Source organism: Dromiciops gliroides, chromosome 2, assembly GCF_019393635.1.
Source record: "Dromiciops gliroides isolate mDroGli1 chromosome 2, mDroGli1.pri, whole genome shotgun sequence".
NCBI lineage: Eukaryota > Metazoa > Chordata > Mammalia > Microbiotheria > Microbiotheriidae > Dromiciops > Dromiciops gliroides.
The window spans coordinates 576,331,665-576,345,015 of NC_057862.1; the positions used below are offsets into that span (position 1 = coordinate 576,331,665).

Genomic DNA, 13,351 nt, shown 5'->3' on the forward strand with positions numbered 1-13,351 from the left:
TGAAGTGAGGAGAACCAGAACAATTTATAACATGGTAAAGAGAAACAACTTGAAAGACTTAAAACCCTGATCAATGGAATAATGAATCAAGATTCCAGAGGACCAATGATGGAGTATTCTATCCACTGGGAGGTACTGGACAGAGGTGAGAGACTTAAGGTGCTAAATGAGACACGGCCAGCCATTTCATTTCCCACTCAGCTGCACTCCTCTGGACTTCTCCACCCTACCCCAAGATCACTTCAGCCCTGAACTTGCACCTTGTTAATACTTTGCTACTGGGGCCCTTCCCTGTAATTGGAGGGCAGAGAGCTCTCTCCATCCAGGACTTCTGTTTTAAGGAGGGAGTTGAGGCCATCCATATCTTCATTTCCCACCTGACTCTACTCCTCTGGACTTCTCCATCTTGCCTCTGTGCTGAGCACCCTCTCTCTAATACTGCTTTTCAGTTGCCTTTTGTATGCTCCCCCCAGCTCCCTTAGATTGTAAGCTTTTTATCTTTCTTTGTCTCACCAGTACTTCACAAACAGTAGGACTCTTAATAAATGTTTATTGATATGGCCAGTTTGAAAAGTCATTTTGCTTAACTACGTATATTTGTTACAAGAGTGACTTATTGTGAAATTTGAATTAAGTATTTGGTCATAGGCTATAAGTAGGTCAGTTTTAAGTAAAAATATTGTACAGAAAAGTTAAAAAATACAAAATAAACATGAATTAAAAAAAATTTAAGGAGAATAATACTGAACATACCGTATGTATGACAAGATATTTTTAAAAAATAACCATGGAGGGGGCAGCTAGATGGCGCAGTGGTAAAGCACCGGCCCTGGATTCAGGAGTACCTGAGTTCAAATCCGGCCTCAGACACTTGACACTTACTAGCTGTGTGACCCTGGGCAAGTCACTTAACCCCAATTGCCTCACCAAAAAACAAAAAAACAAAAACAAAAAAAACCATGGAGTAGCATGTTGTAGCGTGCCTTAAATGTCCATATTGTCCCTGGATCAAGAGGCTGAGAGATGTTGTGTTAGGTGGCAGGTAGACAACTTCAAAGTGGAATTCATGGGGTTCTGGGTGGCCAGGAGCATTGTCCAGAAGCAGTAACACTTCCGCCACAAAACACTAATGACACCATTTAATTTCTTATGCCAACCCAGGATATATTGAAACCTTGATGGGGAGAATCATGATATGGAAGGGATAATTGTACTGTACAGATTTTTATTTGGATATTTCAAAATCTGCTGTTATCCACTTACTGTTCAAAAAGTAAATGTTAAAGGGGCAGCTAAGTGGCGCAGTAGATAGAGCACCGGCCCTGGAGTCAGGAGTACCTGGGTTCAAATCCGGCCTCAGACACTTAACACTTACTGTGTTAAGCTGTGTGACCTGGGCAAATCGCTTAACCCCAATTGCCTCACCAAAAACAAAACAAAACCAAAAAAAAAGCAAATGTTAAGACTAGCATTGCAAAGGTATTAATTCCTTTAAAGGTATTCACCTATTAGATTTCAGGATGCTGCTGTCTTTTGACATTTAATGCCACGGCTTTCTTCTTGGTGGCTTTATACTCAGTATAGAGAAGATCAAGGTACTCATAAGTATTGCCTTTGTTCTTGGTTGTACTTGAGCTCTAGATTCAAGCTCAAAGATTTAGTTTATATTTTTCCTTGGTGTAAATTAAGAATTTCACACTTATTGAGTCCAAATGACATTTGGCACTGGAAAAAGCTTGCAAGAAGAAGTGGTTTAATGAACTTTTCAGTGAAACTATGTACCTTAATGTCATCCACGTATATCAATTGATTAATATGATGTTTTGGTCAGATTTCTCTTTGCTTTGACCATATTTAGTACTATTTAATAGGGGTGATGATGGTTTTAGGGTTATGTAGAACCATAATGGACTTAAAGTGTCTCCCCAAAAATGTCATATTTTATATAAATTATTGTACTGGTGGCATGTTTTAAATAGAAAAAAGTTTTCTTATAGATAGTTATTAAAATAATTTTCATAGAAATACAATGATGGGGAGAAAAGACAGGTACATATAAGTCAACCTTTTAATGACATCAAAATGTCGTTATTTCATTTATTATCATTTCTTAGCTTAATTTAAAATTCTAATCTTACCTGTACTTCATAATTTCAACTATGTCCTCTGCATCTTCTTTGGTTACTTTTTCCCTTAATTCCAACCTTGTCCGAGCCTTCAACAAAATACATAGTTCAAGTTAATATATTTTCCCTTCTTAGAATAATAGATTCTGTCAGTAGAGTTGGTTACATTTTATGCAATACGAGGGGCAGCTAAGTGGCACAGTGGTTAAAGCACCAGCCCTGGATTCAGGAGGACCTGAGTTCAAATCCAGCCTCAGACACTTGACACTTACCCTGGGCAAGTTATTTAACCCTCATTGCCCCACCAAAACCAAAACCAAACCAAACATTTTATGCAATACACATATGTTAAAGGTGTATTTATTACAATTCCAAACATCTTAGCTTATTATAGGCTGGAAACTGATTGTCCAATATTATTATAGTAACAGTATGACACTTCCACTGAAGTCCCTTTACATCCCACTCTAAGGGGCTTCATTATAGTGTGAAAATGACCCTGTGTTATCAAAGGCTATGGAAGAGTACAGGGGGTGGCAGGTTTACTAACGTGGAAAGGTGTCAAGTTTGAAAACAATGGTTTATAATGTTTCTTGTCAGTGGATTAGCCTAGCTAAAGTCAAAGAAGCTCATCAGAAGTTGACAAGTAGATGATGAATTTTTGAGCCCCAGGAATCACAAATATAGTCTGCTATGGTGTGGAAGTATTCTGAACTGCATCAGGGGAGAGGGGCAGTCTCATGGATAAAGCTACAGACCTTTGAAGTTCTTAAGTACAAAAACACTGAAGTATAACATGGAGAATGCAAGAAAAAGTATTTTTAACTGAATTACTTTGAAGTTAAGTTCTTAGTAGTCTCCCTTGTGTTACTTTAAGCAACACCAACCAACACAAGGCCCTAATTCTTTTTTTTTTTTTTTGCAGGCAATGGGGGTTAAGTGACTTGCCCAGGGTCACACAGCTAGTAAGTGTCAGGTGTCTGAGGCCGGATTTGAACTCAAGTACTCCTGAATCCAGGGCCGGTGCTTTAACCACTGCGCCATCTAGCTGCCCCAACAAGGCCCTAATTCTTAAAATGATAAATTTATTTTTTTATTATCAGAAGTATAAACCTTCCATTTTCCATGTTAGAACTGTCAAGTTTTAGATTAGAATAAAATACTGGACCTTCTTAAGCTATAATATTCATGTGTGTGTGTGTGTGTGTGTGTATAAATATAAAAAAAAAAACCCTTTTGGTAGTTTGGAATTCTGGAATACTTTATATCCTTTTCCTAGATACTTCAAAAAGTTATGGTTCTGTCAAATTTTCACAGAATGCTCTATAGTGAATCAATCAGCAGTCCTGCTGGCTAGAATGAACTCGCAATAGTGGAAGACACAGAAATTGGTTCACCAGCATGGTGGTTTTATGTGTTCAATGGACCTACTAAGGGATTTATATCCCTTATTTTCTGATTGTACATGAAGTATCCAGATGCCTGTTCACAAAGGACACCAAATCTGCTTTTAAAACTAATATAGTACAGCAAAGCTGTAGTAAAACTAAAGAAATAAAAACTATTAAAATATTTACAACTGAAAATAACCTCTGTCAGACGAATTAGTGACTCCAACTGCCTTGTGGTAATTGGTGTACCATTTAATCGTTGAGTCTGTTTCCGAAGCTCAAGATAAAAATCTTGAAGAATTTGAGCAGCTTCTGGAGATAACTTTGGATGAACATATTGCCGAGAATATCCAACATACTTTCTCAATAAATGATGTGGAATTGGATCTAAGTTTTCTCCAGGAGAAACCTAAAACAATCAAATATATGGATTATAGATGTTTAGATAAAACAAAGATTTTTACTAAAAACTATCAAATATTTAAAAATTTCTAGCTAGTAAAGTCTTATAATGGAGATTTAGAATCTCAAAATCTGTTTAGTTTGATTATTTTGGGTGAAACTGATATTGGCCCTACTCCTCACACAATATGTGAAATAAAGGGATAGATAGAGCATGACAAGTATATGTAACATAAATGCAATATAAAAAATACATATGTTAATTTCTCACATCTAAACATGAAGAGAATAAAAAGACTGAGGAAAAAATATATTCATGAGGAAATGTTTACCTTAAGTCTTTCTGATAAAGGTTTATCAGAAACAACTTCAAGCAGAGAGGTGTTTGAATCCTGACTGCTCAAACGAGACACGGTGGCACTTGCGACTGTTTTCCTCTTTCCAGCTCTTATTGCCATCACATGTTCAGAAAGTAAATGATCATGATCCTCATTTGGGGTGTCCAGTAGGATAAATACCAAATCAAATCTGGATAACAGAGCACTCCCAATTCTAGAAGATATATAAACAAAAAGAAACAAGAAGTAGAAAATATACAAACCTGTTTCCTCTATTTATTGCTCAGAAATTCCAAATAAAATTGAAGAAATAAAATTTTAAGTTAACAAAAGAATGAGAAATTTCATCTTTAAGATCAATTAGCAAATATAGCATTATGTCCCAGGTGAAGGTCAGGAATTCCTGACAGATAGGCCATAGTGGCTCATGAAGTCTTCTTTTCCTATTTGATATACTAGTGAAATTCCTTCTCTCCTCTTCTGTACTTATTACTACTTTGCTCCCAACATTAGACTTTCCTTGGAAGGACCAGTGGTCCCTACTCAAATATCAACTTTCACCATGTCTTTTTCCTGCTCATCTCTTAATAGGTTGGTGAAGTAGCCCTTTTCAGACTATCAAGTGCATCATTGAAGTCAAAAATCCACCATTTGGAAAAAAATACCTAAATATAGTTGGTCATAAAATGACCTTTATTAGAAGAAAAACTTGCCATTTTATTGAGTCATTAACTGTCAATACTTACTTTAAATTTTCAGAAACAGTTTTGGCTTTATTATAGTGTCCCCCAACTGGGTTTGCTGCAGCAATAATTGAAGTTCTTGCTGGGAGGCTGCAGACAATGCCAGCTTTAGCAAGGCTAATGCTTTGCTGTTCCATAGCTTCTAGCAGAGCTTGATGCTGATTCCCCATCTTATCAAATTCATCTATTCCACAAATACCTGCGATTAAAGTAAAGTCCTAGATTAAAGGAATAACTGATAACATGGCATTTCACTTAAACAATATAAGAAAAACTAATAAATAAAAACATATCATTAGATCATTTTTGGTTTTTACCTTGATCACCAAGTACCAGGGCACCAGCTTCTAATGCAAAGTCTCCAGATGCACTATCTTTTGAAAGTGTGACAGTCAAGCCAGATGAAGTAGTTGTATTACCACAAACATAAACACCACGTGGGGCAACATTACACACTGCCTAAGGAAAATAAGGTAAGGCCACTAAAATAAAAGAAAAAAGTGAACACACCAAAAATATCATATTTTGTGTCATCTTTGAATTCTCAAACCTTCCTTCATTATTGATTAATTACTAATTTCTTTTGATTCTACCTTTATATATCTCTTACAAATATCAATTCCTCTCCATTCCCACTACTCCCACCAGTTTTGGTTCCTGATTATCTCTATCCAGGTCTATTACTGGTCTCCCTGTCTTAAGTTTTCCCTCTACTAATCCATCATTTTGATGATAGAATATTCTCAAAGCAAAGCTCTGATCATGCCTTCATTCAGAAACTTTGAGAAATGTCAAAATTGCTTGCTGAGAAAAGTCTTAATTCTAGCTAACATTCAAAAACATTCTACACTAAAAGATTTGGTTGGGGCAGCTAGGTGGCACAGTGGATAGAGCACCGGCCCTGGAGTCAGGAGTACCTGAGTTCAAATCCGGCTTCAGACACTTAACACTTAACCCCAATCGCCTCACCAAAAAAAAAAAAAAAAGATTTGGCTGCAACATGGCTTTTCAGCCCAGTTACTTCTTTTCCCCAGCCATATTAATATTAGCTATTATCTGAGCATGCCCTATTTGTTCTATCTGGAATATTTTCCCCACCTATTCAATTTGTCAATCTGTACATATTCTTCAAGGACTAGTTCAAATGACAACTTCACCATCAAGCTTTCCCTGACCTCCATTTTAGGAAATAATCTTCCCATCTTCTGGATTCCTATGCTTTAGTGGATACCTACTTCAGAACCATTTCCAATCCAAGATGCCCTCTGGGACCAAAGAACTCTTCTATCTCCTGCCCTCTAGGGTCTTGTCCAGGAATAGTCACCCCCACCTCCTTACCATGCACCCATACGTCTATCTGCGACTGCCTCCTGTGAGAGCCTCCTGGAGTCTCAAAGGACACAACATTACTGCTTGTCAGAAGGCTGAACTTCAAGCAAAGATCTCAGTATGATCTGATCTTGTGCTAATCTCAACAGTCTTTTTTCCAATCACTTGGACTCACTGCTAAATTGCTGGCATGGTCTCATCTTCTCATAGTCTCCCTATCCCAGTGATTCTGAACCCCAGGCTGCCACTGTACAAAACTCAATTCCCTACCTCTTCTACCTTAACCTTCTCTCTTCCTCCTCCTATTCTGTCCCACCCTGGATCTATCTGTTCCCATACCCTCTGGAATACTTTCTCCATAATTCACAAACTTTTATCTTAACTGCCTCCCCCCAACCCCCACTCCATGTTCTAGCCCTCATAAGGACATGGCTGATTGGAAGACATTTCTATTGACACCTTTTCTAGTCCTGGCTATAATTTCTTTCACAAAACAAATAAAATGATGGCGGTGGGGGGGTATTAACAGCTGATGGAATGGTCTAAGACCTCTTGAAGCACTTGGTACTTGAGGTAAGTCTTAACAATTCAATCCTATATTAAAGGCTTCTATTCCATATGGAAAATGATAGTTTTAAGAGATAATTATACTTGCATTTTACAAGTAAAATCTCTAAATATTATGTGATCACCTACTTGTAGCATCTGACTCTTTCCCAATCCTGGATCTCCAACCACTAGGACGTGTGGGTCTCCTCGAACTGGAATTCTATTTTTGTCATCCACATATTTCTGGCAACCTCCAAAGAGTGCTAATGCCAAACCAGCTTTAACAAGCTATGGTTTAAAAAAAAAATTGGTCAGAAATGAGGCAAAGAATTAACAATTGCTTCTTACCTGCTACTTCCTTCTGAAATTCTATTTTGAAATTATAACAAGAGCTCATTTCTTGCACTGCCTAATTTTCTGAAGGTGACTTCTACTAAGACTACCCTATAAATTTACAACATTAATTTATGAAGGTAATGACTCAGGTGACTACATATGAGGGGAAAAAATCTAATCAATAAGCATTTATTAAACACTTAGTATGTGCCAGGGCACTGTTAAGTGCTGGAGATACAAAAAGGGGCAAAAGGGACCTTGCCCTCAAGGAGCTTACAATCTAATGGGGAAGACAACATGCAACAAATATATACAAAGCAAATTATATACAGGATAAAAAAGAAATAATTAAAATTAAATATTCATGCCAATTAAAATCAGTTATTTTTATATATCTGACTATTTTACACCTATTTTCAAAATTCTTCAGAAGTCACATTTACTAAATGAAGACAACAGATTTTCATATAAAAATAAGAACAAAATTAAACAATGTATATAATACTTACTTCATGACCAAAAATTACAGGGCAAAGTGAGCTGAAAAACAAAAAGAACTAGGTTTGAAATGCTGTCAAACTTTATTATCCTTTTTTTTCCATTTAACTATCTATTAAGGAATATTCACTTTGTATTTTTTAAAAATTTACTAAAAAAATTTCAGCAACTTTTACTCTAACTCTTAAGTTCCTAAAGTTCTTTCTTGATATTCTTCCTAATCTAAAAATAAGAATATTTAAAATATATTTCAAGTCTGCACACAGTCAAGGCATTCAGTATGCATTTTAATTAAGTGAACTATACCCACTACTAAGCCTTTTCCAGGACTAGGCTTTAAATTGTTTTTTGGTTCTAGAACATATGTAAATGAAATTTAACATGAATGTGTATGCTGGACGTATCTGTTCTGATAGCTAAGTTACTGGGGAGGATTAAATGATCAACTGGATATATATAACAATATAGTGAAGATGATAGAAGACGACATACTTCAACTGAAGATGGAGGACTCTATAAGCAAAACTACATATGAATATGCAACAGTGAAGATGCAACCTGTTTCTGTTAGAAAAACAAGATATGCAATATGGTCTAGCAGTTGGAATGCTTAACTTTGAGTCAGGCAGACCAATGCTGGAATACTGCCTCAGATACTAATTGTGTGATGGAGCAAGTTATTTAATCTCTGCCTGCTTCCATTTCTTCATCTATAAGATAAAAATAATAATAGCACCTACCTCGCAGGGTTGTTGTGAGGGTAAAATGAGGTGTTTCACAAATCTTAAAGAGCTATATAAATGCTAGTGACTATTATTATAATTACAATAAGCATCAAGAATGCCAGTTGTATCAATTTTTATTAAATTTTATTATATATCTGCCCCCCATTTTAACATGTAACCATTTATTGCCTATTCTATTCCAACATGACTGGCAGTCCATAGCTCATTTTGAAGTTTCAAAGAATGTGAGTAGGAAGGGCTAGAATTGAAAGAAAGTGGGAGAAAAGCCATACAATTGTCATACTCACTTAAAAAAAGCAAAGTCACATAACAGAAAAATCAATCTATGTCAGAATTTCTGACCTTCTACAATAATATCATGAAAGAATGGAACAGTAGAAAGAGCACTGGATTCAAGTCCTGTCTTTGTTATTACTTATTATAACCTTGGGAAAGTTCCATAAAACTGTTATCTAATCTGAAAAATGAAGGGTTGAAATAATCATCTCTAAGGTCTTTTCCAGATCTAAATCTATGATCCTGTAGTCTTAGGCAATTAATTTGACTTTTCTAATGCTATTTTTTTATCTTTAAGAGGACAATAATGCTCATATTGTGGGAATTAATTAATATGTCTAAAAAAACACTTTGTAAACATAAAATACAAAATAAATGTGAACTATCACTAAATAAAATAAAATTAACAAAAATATCATTAGATAAATATGACCTAAGAAGAGCCATAGAAATACAATGCTAAATGTTTATTTATATAGAGGGGTATGGGAGAAGTAGAGAATAAACTGCAGGCTATTTCAGGTCCTGAGCTAGATTCTTCCAGTTCCTATAATAACAATAGTATCCTGGCAACTATAACTATAGCTCAGAGACTAATTTCTACTTTTTTCAGTTTTTGTGACTTTCTTATTCAGAGTGGTATCTTTGAATGTTTAAGAATAAATAAAAATTGAAGAGCTATGTGGCAAAGTGTAGCATAGTAGAGTACTGGACTTAGAATCAGAAAGACCTGAGTTCAAATCCTGCCTCTGATACTTAGTTGCTTGCAGGGTTTGGCAGTCTTTTAACCTTTCTGAGGGGCACAGTTTCCATACTTGGTGTACTATCAGTGTGATAGTGAAGATTTATGAATAATGGTGAATTATCTAATTAATATTTCAAATTCAGAGAAAAGAGATAACAAGGATCCAAAGCACGAAATCAAAGTGAATAATAGGGTATGAGAAGACTAACTATGTTCCTATAACAACAATCCTTTGCATGTTCAACTGACTTTCTAGAATGCAGAGTTCAAGTAATAACAGCTAAAATTCATCCAATGCTTTAGGATTTATAAAATGCTTCATGTACATTTTCTCATTTGCTCTTCACAACAAACCTGTGGAGTAGGTACTAGTATTATTTTTTTGTTTTGCTTTTGTGGGGTAATGAGGGTCAAGTGACCTGCCCAAGGTCACACCGCTAATAAGTGTCATGTCTGAGGTTGGATTTGAATTCAGGTCCTCCTGAATCCAGGGCTAGTGCTTTATCTACCATACCACCTAGCTGCCCCTAGGTACTAGTATTATTATCTCTGCTTTACAGATGGGGAAAATGAGACTTAGAAAAGTTAAATGGCTTGCTCATAGTTGTATTTGCTACTATCAGAAGTGGGATTGGAACCTAGGTTGGTGGCACTTGGCGCCAAGTCCAGGGCTCTCTTTCAGAAAGACAACAAAAATGGAAATGACACTGCAAGGCAGGACAGTAATGAAACACAATCACTAGTTCAATAAGAGATCTATTTTATATTATAATGAACTTTAAACATTTAACTTAATTTAAGCATTAAAATAAATACTCATCCATACTTGACAATAAGCTTAAAAAGGTTTTCTTCAGACTGAATCTCTTGGATAGCATAAAGATCTTTCAGTGAAAACTCCATAGATGTTCCATAATTTGCCCCATCTTCAGAAATTTTTGTTTTTTGTCCTTTGCTATTGCTGACAGAATTTGCTTCAATGTATAAGAGGAACATGCATTTGTCATTTTTATTTCGAGAACCTGAAAAATTAAAACAATTAAAATCTTTCCTTTATTCAAGTTATAAAATCAAAAGACATAACAAACTACAAAAGTAACTTTAAATAAAAGTAAATGTTACACCTTTGTAATAAACACTATGTGTACAATCTAGAATTTGACAATTAGATTTGGAAATATCCCAATCCCTAATAAAAAGTGGATAGAAGATGAATAGCTACTGAAGGATAAGATAGACTAGCTATTTTTAAAACACGAAAAAGCAAAATTCATGCTATACCTTCTTCACTATTTGATACTTTAACAATTCCTGTAATGGTGACTATGTCTCCTGGGACACAGCTATCTACAAGGTCCTGAACAAGTTCACATTCTATTGTTCGAGGAATCCGGCCTGCTTCTCTTTGGTCATCTGACATCAGCTCCTGAATTCTACAAAGACAGCAATGTACAAATTCATGGAAATATTGATTTAGCTGCTTCTTTTTTTTTTTTGATTTAGCTTCTTTCACATATTAAAAATTCAGTCACCAAATATTAAAGTATCCCTTAACATGGAGGTAAACTAGGCATTGCATATAGTAGTAAAAACACAATTCTATACCATTCTTTCCATTTAAATAGTGAGTCTAAAGCAAAGTCTATATTTTTGAATTATAAGCATGATCTAAGAACCATGCATGTAGGTGCTTTTTCCACTCATGCAAACTGTAGTCCTTAAAATGGTTTGTAATGCCTTAGAAAACCAGCTTCCTCAGGTGTTGTAGTAAATGTGTGTGTGTGTGTGTGTGTGTGTGTGTGTGTATTTCACCCACTAATTTTAACTTCTATTAATGAGGCCTTTTAAACTTAGTGAGGCAGATGACAAACAGTTCACCAGACTTATACTCCAATCATTCAAGAATTTATTAAGTGACTACTATTTGTCAGATGCTGAAGATATAAAGACAGTCAAACTAACTCACTGGTTGAGAGGTAAAAGAGTTGGCCTATCCCTTGCTCCTCATTGTCACTTTCAGGTTCTTCCTGTAATAGTAACCTCTGCTTCTCGGGAATTCACTCAATCTGTAACTACCACCTAATGAAAATTCTGGTAGCTACTATCAGCTTTTTTCCTCTAAAAATTCAGCGCCTGGCTCACAATCCTGCACTCCTTACTTCCAGCCTTTATTTTAGGAGGCCTAGAAAGATAGATAGATAGATAGATAGATAGATAGATAGATAGATAGATAGATAGATAGATAGATAGATAGATAGATAGATAGAGACAGATAGATATTGATATTCTCTCTGGCACCCTAATCTGACAGTACTCTCTCTTTTTCCTCCTCTTACCTCTCTGATGATTCCTTCTCAGTCTCTGGATTTTCGTTCATTTCAGATCCATCAACTGTGGGTGTCCCAAAGGGATTTATCCTGTGCCCTCTTCCCTTCTCTACATTGTTTCACTTGAATCCATCAGCTCCCATAGATTTTTCTTTCTTTTTCTTTTTTTTTGGTGAGGCAATTGGGGTTAACTTGCCCATGGTCACACAGCTATTAAGTGTTAAGTGTCTTGAGGCCGGATTTGAACTCAGGTCCTCCTGAATCCAGGGCTGGTGCTCTATCCACTGTGCCACCTAGCTGCCCCTTCCCATAGATTTTCAAATCTGCATCATCTCTGTCCCACCTCTCCCCATCCTTCCCAATGAAAAAACAAAAAAACAAAAATAAGACCTCTGTTACAAAGATGACAGCCAAGCAAAAACAAATTCTTGCACTGCCTATGTAAAAAAAAAAAAAAGCCTCACCCTGTACTGAGTTCATTACCTCCCCATCAGGAGGTGGTAGCATGTTTTATCTTGAGTCTTCCAGAATTGTGGTCAGTCTGAGTTCCTAAGTGTTTCAAAGTTGTATGTCTTTGCTGCAAAACTTTTTCCCATTTACCCGATTCTCTTATTAAGGTTGCATTAGTTTTGTTTGTAGAAAGACTTTAAAAATTTTTATGTAATTAAAACTGTCCATTTTACCTCCTATGATACACTCTCTCTCATTTGGTCATGAACAGTTTCCTTATCCATAGATCTGACAGGTAATTTCTTCCTTGCTCCTCCGATTTGTTTGTGATGTCACTTTTTATGTCAAAGTCATGTACCCATTTCGAGCTTCTTGGTAGATGGTGTGAGTTGTTGGTCTAATTTTACCAACAGTTTTTGTTGAATAGTGAGTTCTTGCCCAAATAACTGGGATTGTTGAGTTTATGCTACTATGTTTATTTGATTCTATATAATGTACACCAAATCTATTCTAGTAACCAACCTATTTTTCACCCAGTACTAAAATGGTGCTGGGTATTTTGTATTTTATAGGATATTTTGAGGTCTGTACTACTAGGCTTTCTTCTTTGACACTTTTTTCATTAATTTTCTAGATATTCTTGATCTTTTGTTTCTCCAAATGGATTCTGCTATTTTTTTGCATTCTACAAAGTAATTTTTCAGTAGTTTGATTGGTATGATGCTATATAAGTAAATTAACTTAGGTAGCATTGTTATCTTGAGTTATATTAGTTATTACCCATGAGAAAATAATATTTCTCTAATTATTTAGAGCTATATGTCTATAAAGAGTGTCCATATAATTCTTGTGAATGTCTTGGAAGGTAGACTCCCAGGTATTTTATACTTTTTGTAGTAAATTGCGGGGGGGGGGGGGCCGGGGCAATGGGGGTTAAGTGACTTGCCCAGGGTCACACAGCTAGTGGCTGCATCTGAACTCAGGTACTCCTGAATCTAGGGCCAGTGCTTTATCCACTGTGCCACCTAGCTGCCCCTTGTAGTAAATTTTTAATGAAATTTTTTTCTCTCTTTATGCTAGATTGTGTTAATAAGC

At 35.8% G+C, this 13,351-nt stretch overlaps 1 protein-coding gene across 1 annotated transcript in view; it reads right to left on the minus strand.

Moving 5' to 3' along the window:
* The window catches only part of MCM8 (minichromosome maintenance 8 homologous recombination repair factor), a 34,692-nt gene that overhangs the window by 5,378 nt on the left and 15,963 nt on the right, over nt 1–13,351 (minus strand). The window contains exons 9-17 of the mRNA XM_043986888.1: nt 10,761–10,912; nt 10,306–10,501; nt 7,724–7,754; nt 7,026–7,166; nt 5,318–5,459; nt 5,004–5,199; nt 4,252–4,471; nt 3,717–3,926; nt 2,139–2,215 (exon numbers count right to left, since the gene is read on the minus strand). Coding sequence (XP_043842823.1) covers nt 2,139–2,215; nt 3,717–3,926; nt 4,252–4,471; nt 5,004–5,199; nt 5,318–5,459; nt 7,026–7,166; nt 7,724–7,754; nt 10,306–10,501; nt 10,761–10,912 — 1,365 coding nt within the window. The remainder of the gene's footprint in view (nt 1–2,138; nt 2,216–3,716; nt 3,927–4,251; nt 4,472–5,003; nt 5,200–5,317; nt 5,460–7,025; nt 7,167–7,723; nt 7,755–10,305; nt 10,502–10,760; nt 10,913–13,351) is intronic.